The 17,965-nt window shown below is 44.8% G+C and overlaps 1 protein-coding gene across 1 annotated transcript in view; it reads left to right on the forward strand.

Moving 5' to 3' along the window:
• The first annotated feature begins 5,271 nt into the window (after positions 1-5,271).
• The window catches only part of LOC119391292 (chondroadherin-like protein), a 34,438-nt gene continuing 21,744 nt past the window's right edge, over positions 5,272-17,965 (forward strand). The window contains exons 1-3 of the mRNA XM_049415231.1: positions 5,272-5,343; positions 11,634-11,980; positions 13,403-13,556. Of these exons, the coding sequence (XP_049271188.1) occupies positions 11,685-11,980; positions 13,403-13,556 (450 nt within the window). The 5' untranslated portion in view covers positions 5,272-5,343; positions 11,634-11,684. The remainder of the gene's footprint in view (positions 5,344-11,633; positions 11,981-13,402; positions 13,557-17,965) is intronic.

A 17,965-nucleotide genomic window follows, 5' to 3' on the forward strand; every position in this document is an offset into this window, starting at 1 on the left:
GTAGACACGACGTGGTAACACTGGCTATGGCGGGGGGGTAAGAGGGGGGGTGCGGAGTCAAATGTGCGCACTTTGTCACGTAAGTGCCGGCCGACTGGACTCAAAATGAAAGAACGCGCGAGCATACACGACGCTTCCGCCGTTGGCTGTCTATAGCCTTTAAAGCTGCCTCTTTCTCTCTTTTACCTTCTTATTCCCCATTCACCCCCCCCCCCCCCTCAATGTGTAGGGTAGCAAACTGGACACAGTCTGGCTAAAATCCTTGGTTTTTGCTGTATTCCTTCTTTCTCTCTCTATAGGCTGTCTATAGGTTAAATGATGGACTGACGCACCAGTTGGTATGTTACACGAAATACGACATGGTGGTACTGGAAACAAAGTGGTACGCATGCGATGCTAAGCCGCACTCATGTGCAGCAATTAGTCATTGTGGAGCGGCATTTCGCGGTCTTGAAGTTTTGTACTGAATTTGACTTTATGGTGGCGCAGTGCTCAAGATTTGTAAAAATAACCTTAGCGCTGGAACACGTTTGTCTTAAGTAGACGTACACCCATTTCTAAAGTAGTAGGCAATTTGAAATAATCGTAGTTCTGTTGAAACTAACAGCAATTTTTACTGTTTTCCTTTTATTTTATTTGTTCCTCCAGAGGCACAGTTCTGGCACAGCCTCGTTTAGTCGCACTATTTTTATGCCCTTTCTCCTTCATGACTTGGTCTGTTCACGTTTCACAAGGAACTGCACGGTACTACCATCAACTTCGATGTGCAGCTTGACAGCCACCCATACAATATCCTTCTTTCTTCTCATTAAATGTGCTTCTCTTTCAATCTGCTGGAAATACGTCGAAAAAATACGTAATGAAAAATTTTAATTTCTTCATCTCCCCCAAAGGCGCCAATTTTCCTACAGCTACACACGCCTAAGATCCATCGCCACGAGTTGGGCAATTGAAACGCGAACAAGTTAGTGTTATTCAAACCACGTCCTCTCGTTCTTGATTCCACCAGAACACGTAACGTCAGCGTGATTTCGGCTTGCACGCTTAACTCGAGGCCTAATCAACACGTGGAAGCCACGTAATTAGCGGTCCTAGATAGCAGTCTCATGTTCTTACATTGTAAAACCTGTTCTACATTGTAATTTAGTGTTCGTGTTTCATTTCGCCAGGACTATACGTTCGCGTTTGCCGCCAAACAGCTGTACACAACTGCATTATTACAGTGACGCAAATACGTGGAACTGTATCGGCAAGACTGCGTCATCTAGCGTACTCTGTCGACGAACATCGATCTTCCTACATCCTCTCCGCTGTTTTCATTTCGATTGTGCGGGTGTGTTGCCTGTCAATGTACAGGTTAATGTGTGCGCCGGCTCAGCTGGCAGAACACGGGAAGGACAGCGACGACAATCGGGCATGCGAATGCACGGACAGCGCGAGTTGTTGTCAAGGGGATAATGATTTTTCACGCACGGCGTTCCTCTAACCGCTCTCTGTTTGCTCAGTGCCACCGATACTGGTCAGCGTTTCCTTTCCGAGCGAAACGCGCGGCGTTCGGAACGATCTGTTGGATACGTGATCGGGCATTCAGTGCGCTAGGAGTCATGATGAGCGGAAAATTCGCTAGCACGTTGGGACAGGATGGCTTTTGCATCGACTCCAACGCTGCAATCGATATCGAATGGAATGCGACGCTACTTATAGATCTATCGTTCTTTTCAATAGAAGGCGGTCTTACATTCTCAGCTGAACGCGTTTCCAATTCGGGGGCAGTGCCAGTGTATGAGTGCTTCTAAATCGATAGTCATAGGTGACACCTGGCGCACTGCGTGCAAAGTTAAACCAAATCATAGGATGCAGCGTACTGTAAAGTAGCATCTGCCGGCATGAAGTACGTTCGAAACCAGTTTTAGCTACCACAATTGAGTAGTGAATAATCTCACTAAAGTTCATATTTAGGTCGTGTTTTCAGGATTCTTGCCCTTTGAAAATCTCTGCGGTGCGAGCAGAGATCAAGCCAGGGACCTTGTCCACACATGTATAACATCGTCGCGGCTTAATTAAGCATTTTACCCCACGGAGGAATATCTGAGGATGTTCAGCTTTCTTAATTCATTTTCGCTGGTGTTATATAAAAAAATCACAAGTACTCTCGTCGGAAATATTGCGGAATTCAGAACTGTATAAGTGCGCAAGCTGTTGAGTATTTCATCATTCTGCTATACACGTCATGGTTAGAATAAGCAACGTTTTAAGCGATTTGCATAGCCAGGCGTATTTGTCAAAAGAAACCCTCAGTGTATTGTGCGCATCATATAAGCAAAAAGATCTGCCAATAGCCTCTTAATCCCGTTTTGCGCTAAGTGCTAGCTGTAGTCAGAAAATTAGACATTTTTGCCTAGTTTCCTGGCTGTGCCTAGCATAGTTACTCTAGACAGGATGTATAGATTCGCTGCTTAGTGCTCAACGTAATGAGACAAGAAAAGTGTTGCATTTTGATAGGTCCTGCCTAATGTACAATATTGAAGGGGTGCTCTTATTTTGAAATAATAATACTGTGCAGGAGAAATGCCTTTCACATGTTTTCTTGGATACCTTGGGCTTTGAATAGTATATCCAATATACTGAACACTGGGGGAGAAAACTTTCATTTGAAGCGACACCGATGTGTTGGACGTGTGGTAAACTTTGAACTTTCCCCGCAATATGGCGCCAAGTCGAAGGCAACAGTCACTCTTATCTGCCATTGTAGATATTATACGCAGTCATAAACACATTGTGTCAGAAATATAACCAGTCACAACATCTGTGTCGTCGACGCCCTCATCTTGTCTCTAAAATGAAAATTTCCTTCAGTGTATTGCATTCTGAAAGCAGTGGCGGGTCGGTGCAGATTTCACCTTTCCACTTACACGCCTGCGGAACTCAAGCGATGGGAAATAGCTTTATGGGCGCGGGGCATTTAATATTACTTGCAAAGATCGTAGATAGGAGTCATCACGATAGCACGATGGAGAATAATCATCATCGATATATCTTAAGAGACTGACTTTCGTATTTAGTTCCGCTACCAGCATTCCAACGTGAGGTTAACGATTGGAAAGCTTTATCTTGAATATACGGGTCCAGACTCTTAAACAGGTTTGTCCTCTCGTGAATCTTAAATTCGTATTAGCAAAAGATAAACAACTTACACCAGGTGATCTAAGACGAAGACATTTCTTACTTTGCGCCATCTTCATCTCTTGTGCTTGCTGATTTAGGCTTTATGGTTATTTTGGACATGCTAACTACGTCATGGTCCTGTTCACGTACTTAATTGCTCACAGTTACCATTAGCTCTCACTGATACAGCCTTTCCGAGAGATCACGACCTTTGATGCAGACTGACTAATTGGTCAATGAGGACGTTAGAGAGCACGTGACGTATGCAGCTTACGACATATTTACGAAGAAGTTATCATGTTTCAAAATCGCCATTGTTAAAATGACGATACTGGCTTCTTCAGAATTACATATTTCCGTCGATATGACGGCTTAAGGACCAACTTTTAATGAAGGCCTAAGCTAGCGCAAATGTCTTCGTCATCGTCTACCATCGATCCGGTGCTGTGCGAAGTCTTTCCAAGCTCATCCACTGAGCCTAATAGCGGTGCGGGTCGTCTCGTGTCGGCGGTACAAAGCCCGCGGTGATAACACGTAGGGAGGAAAGAGGGGGCGAGCGTGCAGCGCAAATCCAGATAACGAAGCGCCTAATTAGGCTGCAGCACCGATCCTCCCGCGAGGATTTAGACTCATCTCGTAGTCTGGCTGCGTACTCGCTCACGCAGTGGACCTTGACGGGGAAACACTGTCGCGGTCAGAGCAACACGAGCTTGAGCGTTGGATGCGAGAATGTTACGTAGAAATCGGCCGTTGAACCATTGAAAACGTATTGGATTTTGTATTTGATTAAAAAAAAAACATTCGAAGTGGAAGTGCAAGCAGAAATGACGTTCGAAGCGAAATGTAAGCTGACTGTAAACTGCTTAAATAATTCGGCTTAACTAAATGGTCTATGCAAATCACCAATGATGTGGTTTGGTGTACATTCCGCAATGAGGCAGTTCGAAGTTTCTATAGGCACAAAAAATGAATGAGTAAAAATCAGGTTGCAATACTTAAGAAGTAAGCAGAAGTAATAAAAACAGGTGTATGAATTTGATTAAATGAATGCAAATAAGAGCATAGTAAGGCTCTTAATTGCTTAAGGAACCTCTTGAATATCACATGTGAGCCGAGAGGGGTGTGGTCAAACTCGTCTTTTACACCTAAATCACAACCATTCACGCAGTGCGCGGAATAATGCCAAGTGCGTAGTCACGGAGGTTAATAAGCAGCTATGTTGGTGAGATATTTTGGAGAACTCGTTTAAGCGTCAAAGAGTCATGTCATCCGGTAGGTAATGGGGTCGAAAAACGATGCGATGCTGTTGTTTCTTATTTCGTAAGTCCAAACAAGACACACGTTTAGGGGAAGATGCAGACTTGAAATGATGCGAAATCGTCGACTTACGTCGTGGGATGAACACAGACGACTTGTGTTGGTCACGGTGACGGCAGCGTTCCCTTGTCAAAACGATGATTCCAGGGCATTCCCTGGAGCTGAGGAGACGCTCCTTTGCCGCCTGTGGCTAGGGATGGCCTTCACGAAGGCCTACTCATTCCGAATTGGAATGGCCAGCAGCCCGACATGTGATAACTGTAGCTGCGAGTAGACAATCGCCCATCTTCTCTGTGAGCGTCCTCGCTTCAGTGCACCAAGAGAAGAACCATCCAAAGTGTTTGATAGACTTGACAATCGTCCATTGTCGGAGGAAAAGATCTTAGGACACTGGCCGATGCCGTCCTCGGCACGGAAAGCTTTGGAAGCGTTGTTGCGCTTTTTGCACGCAACTAGTCTCAGAGACAGACTTTAAGCAGTGTAAATGTGTGTATTATTGTTATTTTGTTTTCTTCTTCTTTTTTTGTAACATCTCTTTTATATCATCTTTCACTCCCCTTTCCCCAGCACAGGGTAGCCAGCCGGTCTGAGAACTGGCTAACCTCCCTGTCCTTCCATTTTTTTTCTCCTCCTCCTCCTTTCATTATTTTCTGTGTGTTAGTGGGCCAAGCACCTTAATTCCGTGGTACTCGCGGAGCGCACTTGAAGCAACAATAAATGCGTAATGAAAGTGTAAGCGCCCTGTCGCGAATATTGGTTACTAATGGAATTACCCTATTCATATTTTGCAGAGGCCACGCGATGAAGGCGAGTGAAATGCTGCCGCATCACCGTCCAAGCGTGGCTGTTTTCGTCTGAAAGGTAATGAGAACCATGTGCCTATGTGAGTGACCAATCCTATAGCTGAAACATTCCCGCATTGACATAGAGTTCGCTGTAGCTGCTCACGGCAGCTGGCCAAGAATATGCTTGGAAAGCGGTGGGCCACATAGGGTATCGTCACTGGAATGCACTCCCAGAGTGTCATATTTCGAATATCCGAAATGTGTGCATGTGCGGTACATCGTATTATTTGTACTTTGCTTGAATTCGGGTAACTTTTGGTATATTGTTCAGTAAGGCTTCTTAAGGCGAAAGCCTTATATGTCCCTTTCGAAAGTGGCCTTGAAAGAAAAGCCCGTTGTATGATACAAAAAAGTCACGTGGACTCTCAAGTTAATTCGACAAACAAGTAAGCCAATTAAGGAAAGCACCGGGGGCGTTATTTAATTATCGTGTTAACTGCAGTGTAATAATTACGGCATACTGCAAAGCAAAGTTAAGTGGACGTATAAATGTATGCAGCTGCACTGAACGTGAAAGTTGCAGGAAGTGCGGAGCGGTGATTTGCCGGCCCTTCGGCGACGCTGGCGTTCTCGGGCAAGCGTGCGCTGGCGTTCCAAACGTGCAGACTGCTCGGCGTCCGTGGCGAGAAAGGAAACCTTCATTTGTGATGCAGGGACGCCCTCCCCCCTCCTCCTTTCCCTCTTCTCTTTATCTCCTCCTCACACTCACATCACTCCTCCGCACCCGCAATTCCCTTTCCAACCCCTTGGTATACTATACTATACTATACTATACTATACTATACTATACTATACTATACTATACTATACTATACTATACATGGATATGCTATACATGGTATAGTTTTCGTGCATGGCTGGTTAACGTAGCTGCCTTTCTCCTATTCTTATTCTCTCTCTCTCTCGTGCCTGGCTACGCTACACTCTGCCTTCTCCCCCTCCTTTCCCTCCTTCTCATCTTCACATTACTCCTTCTCACCCTCACTTCCCTCTCTCGCCCCCTTGCTATGCTATACGATGCATTGCAGTGACATACATGGCTAAGCTATACATGGTTTTGCATGCGTGACACCAAGCGACAACATGAGACGACAGCCCGAGGCCCTGAAGTGCTCCGCAGTTAAAAGTACCCTTTCCGTCGATGGGATCCGAATCAACAAGCTTCGAATTACGCGTGCGGTGTTCTACCAGTTGAGCAATGACTGAAGGCGCTTCCCCGTCAACTTTGTTGGTTATTCCTGCAGATGCAACCCCTTGTAGTGTTAGCCACCGCCACTCGTAGCCGAGGTGGTGAGTGCGAAACACTCTCTTTTCGCCAGAGGCCGCCACGTGGCACGTAATCTTTGCACGAGGTGGCAGCTGAAGCTGACCAATAAACCTTCGCAGGCTAGCTGAAGGCATTAAGTCTGCCAGGACGAATGCCCTCGATATAAAATAAAGAATTACATGGATTTATTTTTTCACATCGCCTGTGTTGCTGACGATTTGCCTAAACACGCAAGACCTGCTCCCTCTTATACCGTCACTGTGAAACATGACTGTAGGTTTACAGATTCGACCATGCACGCAAAACTCTTAAAATATAACACTCGTGTATTCGGCTCAAAAGTAGGCCGTGAGTAGACACTTCAGTAGCAACTGCAGCAATTGCTTAAAGGCCAACTCCGGCGATATTTTGACCATGTCAAAGTAGTGGTGTTTTTTTATGTTCCTAAGATGCTCCTGTCACGGGTCGGATAGCAGAAATACTCGTCAAATTGGACAATAATTTTAAATAAGCAAAAAGGCAGAAGACCGGAAACGAAACCCAACCGAGAGGTACTGTCTTCGCGTGACGTATAAGTCGGCGAAAACCGGAAATTATGAAAGGCATGCCGGTCCCGCCAGCGCGTAGTATGAGAGCTGCAAAAGCGGCGAAGAGCAGACGCCCAGGGGAAAGGTGACTTCGTCGCAACAGCCGTACCATGTCTGTGACTGACCGTGCTACGTGCACAAGCTCCTCGGAGCTGTCGGAAAATGACATCTGGGATTCAGACGCATTTGGAGGCCAGCTAATATCGCCATTCCTCTTCGATGAAGTAGAACACACCTGTTTAGTCCTTTGCTTGTCTGGTTGCGCACTCCACCGCCAGATGACTCCACCTGTCCAGGTGGCTCAAGTTTGTGAGGCCGCGATCGGGTAAAATGCTATCGCTGAGAAGTTTGTGGACTACCTCAAGCTTGTTCATATTGTTATGGGAAGTGTGCATAAATTTGACAATAGCGGCGTTCAATATCGCGTTGGTAGGGCCGAAGGAATTTAATATAAGCCAAGTACGAGCCACCCCGCGCACGACGCTCAGCTCACCGTATACCAATAGGCCCGGTCACAATGCACCCTTTATACATTACGGTAATGTCCATGCAGGTGCACTCTTCAGGCGGTACCGCATTACCGCACTTTCCGTGCGGTAAATTGCCTCTGCTAGCTAAAACACTCTAATATAAAGACGCGGGGTAATCGTTAAGTGCGAGTGTTCCATGACTGTCAAGGTAATTACGGGGAATCGTGTGCAGCCCACAACGCAACACATTTTGCCACCCATCGCACGTACGCCCACAAGAAACTGAAATTCGCACGCCCGGCCAACGAAGCGCTGGTCAAACACACACGATTGATAGCAGACGTTGTACGGGCACCTCGGTTCCGTCACTTTCGGTTTGCCAAAAATGACGTCACTCTCACAATGTTGCCAATAATTCTGGGAAGCAAGGTGGAGAGAGTCGGGGAAGGCAATAAAATTAATTGGTAATGAATCTGAATATCTGTCCAGGCTGTAATTTGGCATAAATGACGGGAACGTGAAAAAGAACGTACCCAGCGAATTTTATTGAAATCCATTGATCTTGAAAAATCGCCAGAGTTGGCCTTTAAGGAATGAGCAAATGCATGTATTCTCATATTTACCGGCAGCGCAACCACACACACGGACAGAGAGAAGAAGCGAAACGGAAACACAGCGCTGACACAGCGTTTCGCTTCTTCTCTCTGTCCGTGTGTGTGGTTGCGCTGCCGGTAAATATGAAGTACAACCAACTGGCCCAAGTTTTCGTTTCGTTACATGTATTCCCGTTGCACGAAGCTAAAAAGAGGCTTTAGCTTATTTAAGAAATCGTTTTAATACGGTAATCCTGGCGGATAATTTATTTTGAATGCTGACGTCGATATTTAAGGGAAAGCTGGAGACAGACCCAATCACTGATGCAAAAAAATGACACGAAAGAAAGCTTTGGTACAGCGTAAACCGCTGTCGTTAGCGTTAACCTGCGACACAACTATTATTATGGCGTCAGCTTGTTTTTTAGAAAAGTGGAAACCCTCAGTAGAGCGCTAACCGCCGCCGCCTCGACGAAGTTAACAAAATACAGGACATCACGCTGTACATCGAACGTCAACCGAATTAATCGGATTCTCAGTGCACATTATTCGTAATCCTCTTATCGTTGTTCACGATCCACTTAGCGTTTATTCATGACAAGATTAGCGTTAGTCGAGAGAAAAAGGGGTAACTTTTATGGAACATGAGCCCATCCCACTTTCACAAAATCCTTTCGCTGCTGATCGTTGTTGTGTTTCACCTCAATGTACCTCTTTATGCGGTGGTGCACGCTTTACAGGGGCTACAAGATTAATGGGGAGCTTGGGTGAGGTGGAACACCTAGTTGCGGCTTAGACCGAGTCAGCCATTCAGAAACTCCTGTTCAGCATCATATATTGCATGCGGATGCGTATGCAGTAAGGTTTGGTTGAAATAAAATAAAAATCACTGCGACCTTATTTCTGAATAACAGTAATCAGTGGCATTCATACGTTTCGAGCTAAATATAGATACTTCCGTGTTAGTGCATCGTATACGCTACACTGAGTTTCATGCGTTAACATACTGATTTAAGTGCGGGAAACTCTGCAAGAGCCAATAGTTGCATTTTTGACACACCGGAGTAAACTTTTAGTTAGATACTCGCTGCTTGCTTCGCATGAAATCGATTCCCACAATGCGTGGGATCTACCGGAATTTTGTTTGTCATTAACTGAAGCACTTGCTATGGCTCGAAATAATTATTAACGATATTTTCCCCTTTTTAGATATTGAAGTGTCCTTGAACATTGCAGGGTTAAAGAGGCATTCTTGTGTAAGTCACTGAACGCGATGAGCTTCTCGTCTTTTAGGTTGAGCGCAAATATCTTCGAAACGCCATCAACTTCTCCGAAACAACAGCGACATTTTAGGGAGCTGCGCGTGGATATGTTAACGCACTCTATCGGCCGAGCGCCATATGACACAGCATGTAAGCATCTTCTACGGTTCACTATGTTCTTTAGCACTGAACTTCTCATGCGTCGAGCTAGTTCGCAGTTGTCTTCTTTTTAGAAGTTTATAATAATCTGCAAGTGTATACGTTGCTGCAAGTTTGGCATTGATGATGAAAAAAGTAAAGAATAAAAAAGAGCATTCTAATGTATTCCTGGAAGGACGAAAACGAATGATGGGGTTCTAATACTTCAGTATAAATAAAACGTTACAACAGAAGCACTTCTTATTAAAGCATCTGCTTTCGATTGCTTTGTTTTTCTTTGTTTTTTTTGTGAAATATGAGCTGCCAGCTCAAGCATCAAGAACAGTTGCACCACGAATAAGATTGAGGCGCTTTCCTCAAGGCATACTTTTAATTTATTCAAGCCCCGTGTACCACACACGCGTGACCTCATTCATGCCATAAAAAATATGCGCAGCTTCAACTGACTTAACGTCGCCAAGGCTGATTAAACAGCGGAGCTGGTGGCATCAGCGTGCCTTCCTCCGTTTTCGCCGACGCTTGGCACACCCTTCTTCCTCTCGCACCAGCGCCACGTGTGCTCGAGCGCGTGCTACCACTGATTACTCCTTCCACCGGCACAATCAATCGCGCGCCTGCTTTCCCCTTCTCTTCTCACCTCCTGTTGCGCACCCGCCATATCCACCCTCTCTACGTCACTACCCTTTCTATACCAGGCTCAACTCCCTACACTAGGCTCCCCTCTCACCCACTTAGCTTCACCCATGCTCTCCCTCTCGTCAGGCTTCGCTCTCGCAGGTGTGCTAAAAGTGGCGATGGCTGATCCCCAGGAACTTTCCTCGTCTTTAAACACCTCCGCTTTTAAAAAGTAAAGGCTCGGCATGGCATGGCATGGCAAGAACTTTATTATGGTCCAGAGAAACTACGGCCTGAGGCCAAAGCCCCAGGCTAAGTCGGTGGCTCCGCCCTCATAGACACCGGTAGGTCAAAGGCTTTCCCGATGGCGTGAGCTCTCTGAACAGCCAGGAGTTGATCTTGGAGGACTTCAGTGGTTATACGCCGACTCCTATCCCCTCACTGTTGAGATCCGAGGCCCTTTGGTTGGGGCACAGCCACAACATATGATCAAGGCTCGGCTGTATAAATTTTCACGTAGTTGAAGCACATCCGCGGAACGCATCGAAATAAAAGAAATTGGGGAAAACAAGGCACATTTTCTCTTGCTATCGTTTCTTCTATCTTTAAATCACATTCAGTTAACTCCATATGTAGCCAGTTACTGAACATTGCATACTCGCCTTTTTAAACTTTTCATGTAATGCTTCCCTTCTATTAGCTTCCGTAACGAGAGCAGGATGCGAACAATTAGTCTTTGAACTGCCCATTTAGGCCTAGAAGAGCGTTTAGGCACCTAAAATCTGCACGCCACAGTACTTCACGAAAGAAGCTATGCTTTGTAATCGACAAAGCGTAGATAAGCTTTTGGCGCGAGAGCACAAAAGCTCTGTCTCACAGAGAAACGGCAATTTGGCTTCCATTACGAAGCTCGCGTGCGGTAGCTGCGCCAGTGCCTTCTATTCATGCTGGCCGTGACCGCTTCAAAGCCGCGTCTGGTGGCAAGCGCTGTAATGGCACCTTTCGCGCTAATGGCTGTGGTGATTGATCGGCTGAGTTCTAAAATATACAAAGTTGAATCGAGTAATTTTAAGCTTGTTCTCACCGCAGCAAAATGTAGGAAACAGGCGGGGTAGACCGCAAGGTCTTTAGGCGGAAAGAAACGGGGTTCAATTTTTAAGTTATTTCAAGTTTAAGGTGATCGTTAGTTTCCCACGATGCCTAATTTACGGTCAGAAAAACCCGCGGATGTTCGCAAAGACAGCTGCATTTAAAAATAGGCAATGTGCATGAACGTTAGGATAATTAATTGTAGATAAAGAAAATCGTGTTGACATGAGTTTTGTTCTTTTCTTTATCTCGTCTTTCCTGCAGGCGCCGTCCCCGCCACAGCAGCGGGCCCTGAGCGCCTGCTGAAGCAGCGCCATGAGAATGCGAGTCATCGTGGTTCGATGGCGGAGGTGTCCGGCAGCCCTGGTGGCGGGGCTCCTCCAGCTGCTGCTCGTCTTATCCTCGGCAGTGGCGGGAGCGATGGCGCAGTGGTTCCACAGGGCGTGTCCCTCTCGGCAACTGATAGGGCCCTCGTGCCAGTGCGCGGACAAGACCAAGGGCCTCGACGTCATCTGCGAACGAGTCGAGCGCGCTGACCGGCTAAGGGAATCGCTGGCGGCCGTTGCGGACGCGCAGCATCCTGTTCTCTACTTGAAAATCAAGGAAGTCAGGTGAGCTTAAGCTATTCGTGCAAGCACATCGCCGACGCGTCGTAGTATAGCTAAGCGATTTAAGTTCGATGCACGACGACGGCGGCCGCATTACGATGGGAGGAAAGTGCAGAATGCAGTCGCGCGCAATATCACTTGCAACACGGGAGCGCGTGGCTTCACGAGATCCAAGATAGCTGATAGCTACAACTTCTCATTTACACAATTAAGTGATGTTCTCTCATCCAGGATCATCCCCAAGTTACAGAACATCATTTAGTTGCGAGAATCAGGCCTAATAGAAGTCGTTGCGTTCTTTGATCTCGTGCGGCCAGGTGATCTCGTGTTTCCAGTCATACTGAGTGAGTTTTGGTAGCTCTAGTTTGCATCATGGTGTTATAAAAAGTTGAGTAAATCGAGACACATACGCATATTACACATTTATCTCAATATATCTATATATTTGTCGACCTTCTAATAATTAGCAGTCGTTCTGACGCGTTCTTGAGCAGGCTAATCGTAGTACAATATAAGCTGGCCGTGTGGGAAGTTCAGCTTGCAGCAAAATCTATATGGAGAACATATCCATAACTGTGAGGTGTTTGCAAAGAGTAAAATACATATGCATATACGTATTTTACCCATACTATTGCATAATATTGCTTAGCAGGGGAACTTAACATACTCATATCATAAGTAAATATGTGAATACCTTCTGATTCAATTGAGTGTAAATGACATTTAAAAGCAATTTGCTTCTTTTGCAAGGCTATAACTGTGAAAATATAGAATGTTCGGCTATTGAAAAGCCAACTCTCTGAAAATGGCACGTGGGAACAAACAAACATGCACAAAACGAAAGCAAGATAGAGGTATAAGAGAGAAGAAAAGCGCTTTTTCGACATAGAGCATTGAATATTTATAAGAGCCTTCAAAGTTGTCATTCCATTATGCGCAGTTTAGCGCTGGCCTCTCATGTTCCGTACGCCCTGTAGACGCGCTTTGAGTTAAATTTCGTGCTAATTTGTTTTAAGCACGAAATGCTTTTAGCTGTTGCTGTCGGCGCACTTCAAGTGACCTTCTGCCAAAAGCCAGCGCCGTTATCCGGAGACTCAAACGAGATCATCCGGGCATCGTTGGAAGATCAAACGAGATATCCGGGCAATCAGCCGAAAGTTTGAAGAAGTCTTTGGCTGTCTGATGTTCGTACAGGACCGCACTACATACGCTAGTTACGGCCCAAACAAATTACAAAAAAATTTGCTTCACAGTTCTTAGTATTTGTTTACACTATCACTGAAGCTGTAACTTCTCGCACGCTGAAATTTTATTTGTCATTTCCAATAGCGACATTTCAAAGGCAGATAGGGCATCATGCGCTTGCTCTTTTAAACGCCAGCGCCACGCTTCTGCTCTTCTTTAACCAATGCTCTTCAATTGCAGGCTAGAGCGGTTCCCGCCTGGTCTGTTAGATGGTCTGGAGATATCTCACCTGCTCGTTCACCACAGCAACGTGTCCGAGATTCACCTGGACGCCTTTCGCGGTGTGGGTGACCGCCTCGAGTCGTTGGACCTTTCCCAGAATGCATTAGAAGAGGTCAGTGATATTGTTGCATTTTCGAAAATTTCAACTGAGCATGGACCTGCACATTCGAGGGGCACGCATGCTTAAGATCATACAGGGCTGACATTTTAGTCTTTGTGCGCAAATTATGAGGTTTGAAGACTGGAGCAAGCGGTAAAAAAAAGAATGCGGCATTTGTACTAGCTGTATAACAAGTAGTCGTGGAATATACAGGTAATTAGTATGTCATTGATTGATACTGCGCTACAGGATAGAACAATTAGAGAGCAAGGGTGGTTATAGCAGGCACATTACGTAGAACGCGATGGCTTAGAAATTTGGGCACAAATTATTCTGGTTATGGAATTATACTTAGTGTCTGACAACAAACGATTAATTGGTGAGAAAATACACTTGAAATGTTGAATGCAAAATGTTTAAGTGCTGGTTACACGATATTAGTTAAATGCTCTGGAATACTTAGCTGTCATTCCTAGATTGAAGATTTGCCGGAAGATGGTTACAATGAATCGATGAGCTATGTGGAAATATCTGAAAAAAAAAAAAGATGTACGTGACATCGACAACGGCTGACCCTATAATGCTGACCGATTCGAAAAAGAGACGCGTTGTGGTTGAGTAATGAATATGTCTGAGAGACTACGATCATGGCATGTTTTGGGAAAAGAAATTCATCACGAGAGTCTATGAGACGAGATCATACTAACGAAGATGTCTGTTTTTGTTTTCACATCAGGTATAGTTTTATGAGGCGCTTACTAGCTTTAATCTCATACCCGCTAGTATTCCGTAAAGAAGCAATACCGCCTTTAGAAATAAAGCAGCTGTTCGCGATTTTCGACGAAATTGTGCAGACTAACGAAGTGCAGGAACCGAAAAAAAAATAAAAAAAAAAAGGAAATGAGATAATATGTCAAATTCAAGATACCAAATTTCCTTGTTAAAGTGGCTTATAGGGGATGAGCAGACGCACGCTCTTCTCTTATCGTAGACGGTGTATATGTTTTCATCTTTCACGTGCGTGCTCATAAGGATAACATTTCATACTGCGCACTTTGAAGAAAAATAAATAAAAAGAAACATCGGTGAATAATACCAAGTGCTATACACTTAGTCACGAGCTGCCTGTTTTTCTAAGAAATTACTAGTTCGTCTAGCTTCTTTCATATTCACGTACCAATTTCACATTTACGTATCTATTTTTGCCATTGTTGCAAGTGCAGCCGCTTTATTTTGTCCCTTTCTTTTCTTCGTTTGGCTGTACTAATATAGCCTTATTAAGCGAAGATTCTATGAGGTACAGATTTCGGAGTTGGCGGCTGCTGCATATTTCGCGAAATATCAGGCGCTGGCGAGTGTACAGAAATGCGGGTGTACACAAATAGGCCCTCGTAGGTGCGCCGGTCACATGCGTATTCGTACGCGCTGTTTTCCAATAATTGATGCTCTCTAGATAATGGACTTGTCGGCGACCAGCCGTTTCTGATGTGGAAAGATGATCTTTCATCGAGGTATCTTGTCATTTCAGGTAGCCACATTTTGTTGTTTCACGCATGACCGTCGTTGTTGCCTGTAGCAACAGAAGCGTTGCACTGCTGTAGGTGGGTGAAGGTCCAATTTCCGGCGTGGAAGAAAGAAAATAGTTAGGAGGGAACATTACACAATACGAAAGTATGAGAGAAAGAAAGAAAGAAAGAAAGAAAGAAAGAAAGAAAGAAAGAAAGAAAGAAAGAAAGAAAGAAAGAAAGAAAGAAAGAAAGAAAGAAGTTGCTTGATCAGCAAGTGTGAACCTTGATGAAAAAGGCGCGCTTGCGTGCGCTAACTAGACTGAGATCAGTAGGCGACTCATACCCTTGTACGTGCTGTGGCAAGGCTGTGCTCTCACCGCTTACTTCACGTAGAAGCGGCAGACAGCACGAAAACCGTTTCGTTCGCTGGAGCGGCCGTATTCCCTAATGCCAACGTTTTGTAAAGTTACGTCACATTGAATCCTAATGGATTTAGCTGCTAGCCTTACATCGTATAACATTCCTATTTGTTGCTATTGCATTCATTGCTTCGCACTTGCGGCGAAAGAGCAACTTTTTAACATCGGAGGTGTTTAAGATCGCCGTTTGTCCGCGCGGCGTTCGCAAAAACTCGGCCTGGCTTTGGCGGGTATGCGCCACTGAAAGCGGATATGTGTCAAGCAGCTCCTAGCACGGCCATCGACGCCTAATGATAGCCAATCGATAATCGATCAATAACCAATACATTCTACAAAATGCTTGGAAGAACTTAGCGTGACCCATATACATGGCCAAAGCCTAGTGATAGCTAATCGATAACCATTCAATAGCTAATCGATAACCGATCAATAGCCAATAAATTCTAGAAAATGCTTGGATGAGCTTAGCCTGACACAAAAAATGCATGACCGATACGTTGTGACAGCCATTCGATAGCCAATGAATAATTGATCTGTATCTAATGAATTGTAGATAATGCTCGCTCGTGCTTGCCCTAGCCAAGAGGCGGGAAAGAAAAGTGAGGGCGAGGAGGAGAGACCACCAGTTCAGCTGCTTCCTCCGTCTTCGCATCACTAGTGCATAGCTGCCCCCTTTTTTGTACCTTGTGTGTTTGTGACGTCACTGGGAATATCATTGCACTTGCCATTATATTCATATAGAGCATAATGGCAGACGTTCCTTTCAGGCGAACCTCTTCACGTCTCGTCAAAGGATACTCTCTTTCTTGGTCTCTCACGCGTTGGCCTGCCGTAGTGCGGCTGATCAAAAGCATTAATCGGAAGTGCGCGAAGAGATCGTGTCTTTCGAACAACTCCAAGTATCCAAATTTTCAAAGGAAGTCTGTCCTCCTAGAAGCGCCATTTCGTTTTTTCTTAACGTCTTTCGCCTTGCGCGCTCAGACGTTTGCTCGCTTTTCGTTATCAGTTCACCCGAGGCTAACAAGCTTACGTATTTTCGGTCTTCAACGTTCGTGGTGGAATACTTTTTTTGCGCTGTGCGCTTTCCTTGTCGCTGTTGAGGCGCGCATGCCTGGTGTATTGCGTTTTCAGTTTATCTTACTGCGGTAAAGTTTTTTTTTTTCGAATTCTCAAAGCCGTGCTGAAGGCCTTCCTCGGAAAAACTTAAGACGAGGACGCCTTTAGATCTGTAAGTAGATCGCTGCGTGATTTATACCTGTACTCTTGCGCTGTTATTACTTGTGCGTCTACCTCATCAGAAATTTGGGATGAAGTATTTGTATTTTGTTATGGCTGAAATGAATGTTCATGTTCGCTCATTCGTCCGTATTTTTTCAAATTGTGATCACAGCGCAAAGTAAGACACGAGACAGAGAGCAACGAAGACGAGCACTTTTTCATCTTAAGCTTTCTGATCACGAATCGATACAACACTTCTCAAAGTTTCGTGCTTTAATATTGAAAAATCGTCAATTATTCAATGCCCCACTGGCATAAAAACGTACAGGAACGTGCAATTATGTTTTTAAAATTTTTTAGCAAGCCGCCGGTGTAGACTATCGTAAGAATCCTCTACACCATTTAAGGGCACTAGCTTCAGAAGCATGGCACGAGACACGAAAATGGTTTCACTGCGTGCAATACAACCAACTTCCCGAGCTCCGATATCATCATTCACAGTGCTTCAAGCTAATCTGTTTCAACGTTCATGGACCAGAGCTTGCCACGTTGGCATAGTGGATATTACGGGCTATCGCTGATCTTGAGTGCCGTCTTAAAATTACGGCGCAAAACATACACAGAGGGCAAAGGATGGAAGAAGCAGAGACCTTGGTCTTCTGTGATCTCAATTTTCTAAAATCGCTCTATACGTCAGTTGGTTTCGCGCAGCCTGCATAAAAAGCCATGTTCTTTTAAGGAACTGCTGAATCATGTGCGCTTTCCTTACACTTGGTTGCGGAAGTAGCCTCGGGCGCTTCGTAATTAGGAAAAGCTCCTTTAGTGCAAACTTCCAAATCTGTAACATCCTCACACAAGCAAATTCATTATTTTTATCTGACAAGAATGAATTGTTTGCCCTGAAGCTCTGTTTTATATGCCTTGTTTTGTTTTGGTTTTGTTTTTTACTTTTGACATTACGAAAAACAGTTGCTTCGAAAGCAGTCGGGAACTCACTTTTTTTTTATGACGGGAAAAGGGGATAAGGTTTGTCCCCACAAAAATGCATTGCCTTTGGTTCACTATTTAAATTCCGTCCCTCTCTTATTAACTAAAAATTGAATAAAATTACTTTATTAAAAACAACCTTTTGACAAGAATGAAAACGGGCCCTTTCTTTTGTTTTCACAAAAGTGCGTGGGCTATCTCGCGAAAAGCCGTTGGCTTAGTGTTAAGCAAAATCAATTCATTCGTTTTCTACGCCAAATTAATTTTTCTGATGCCTTATTTTGTGTAG

This window comes from Rhipicephalus sanguineus, chromosome 4 (genome assembly GCF_013339695.2).
Source record: "Rhipicephalus sanguineus isolate Rsan-2018 chromosome 4, BIME_Rsan_1.4, whole genome shotgun sequence".
Taxonomy (NCBI): domain Eukaryota; kingdom Metazoa; phylum Arthropoda; class Arachnida; order Ixodida; family Ixodidae; genus Rhipicephalus; species Rhipicephalus sanguineus.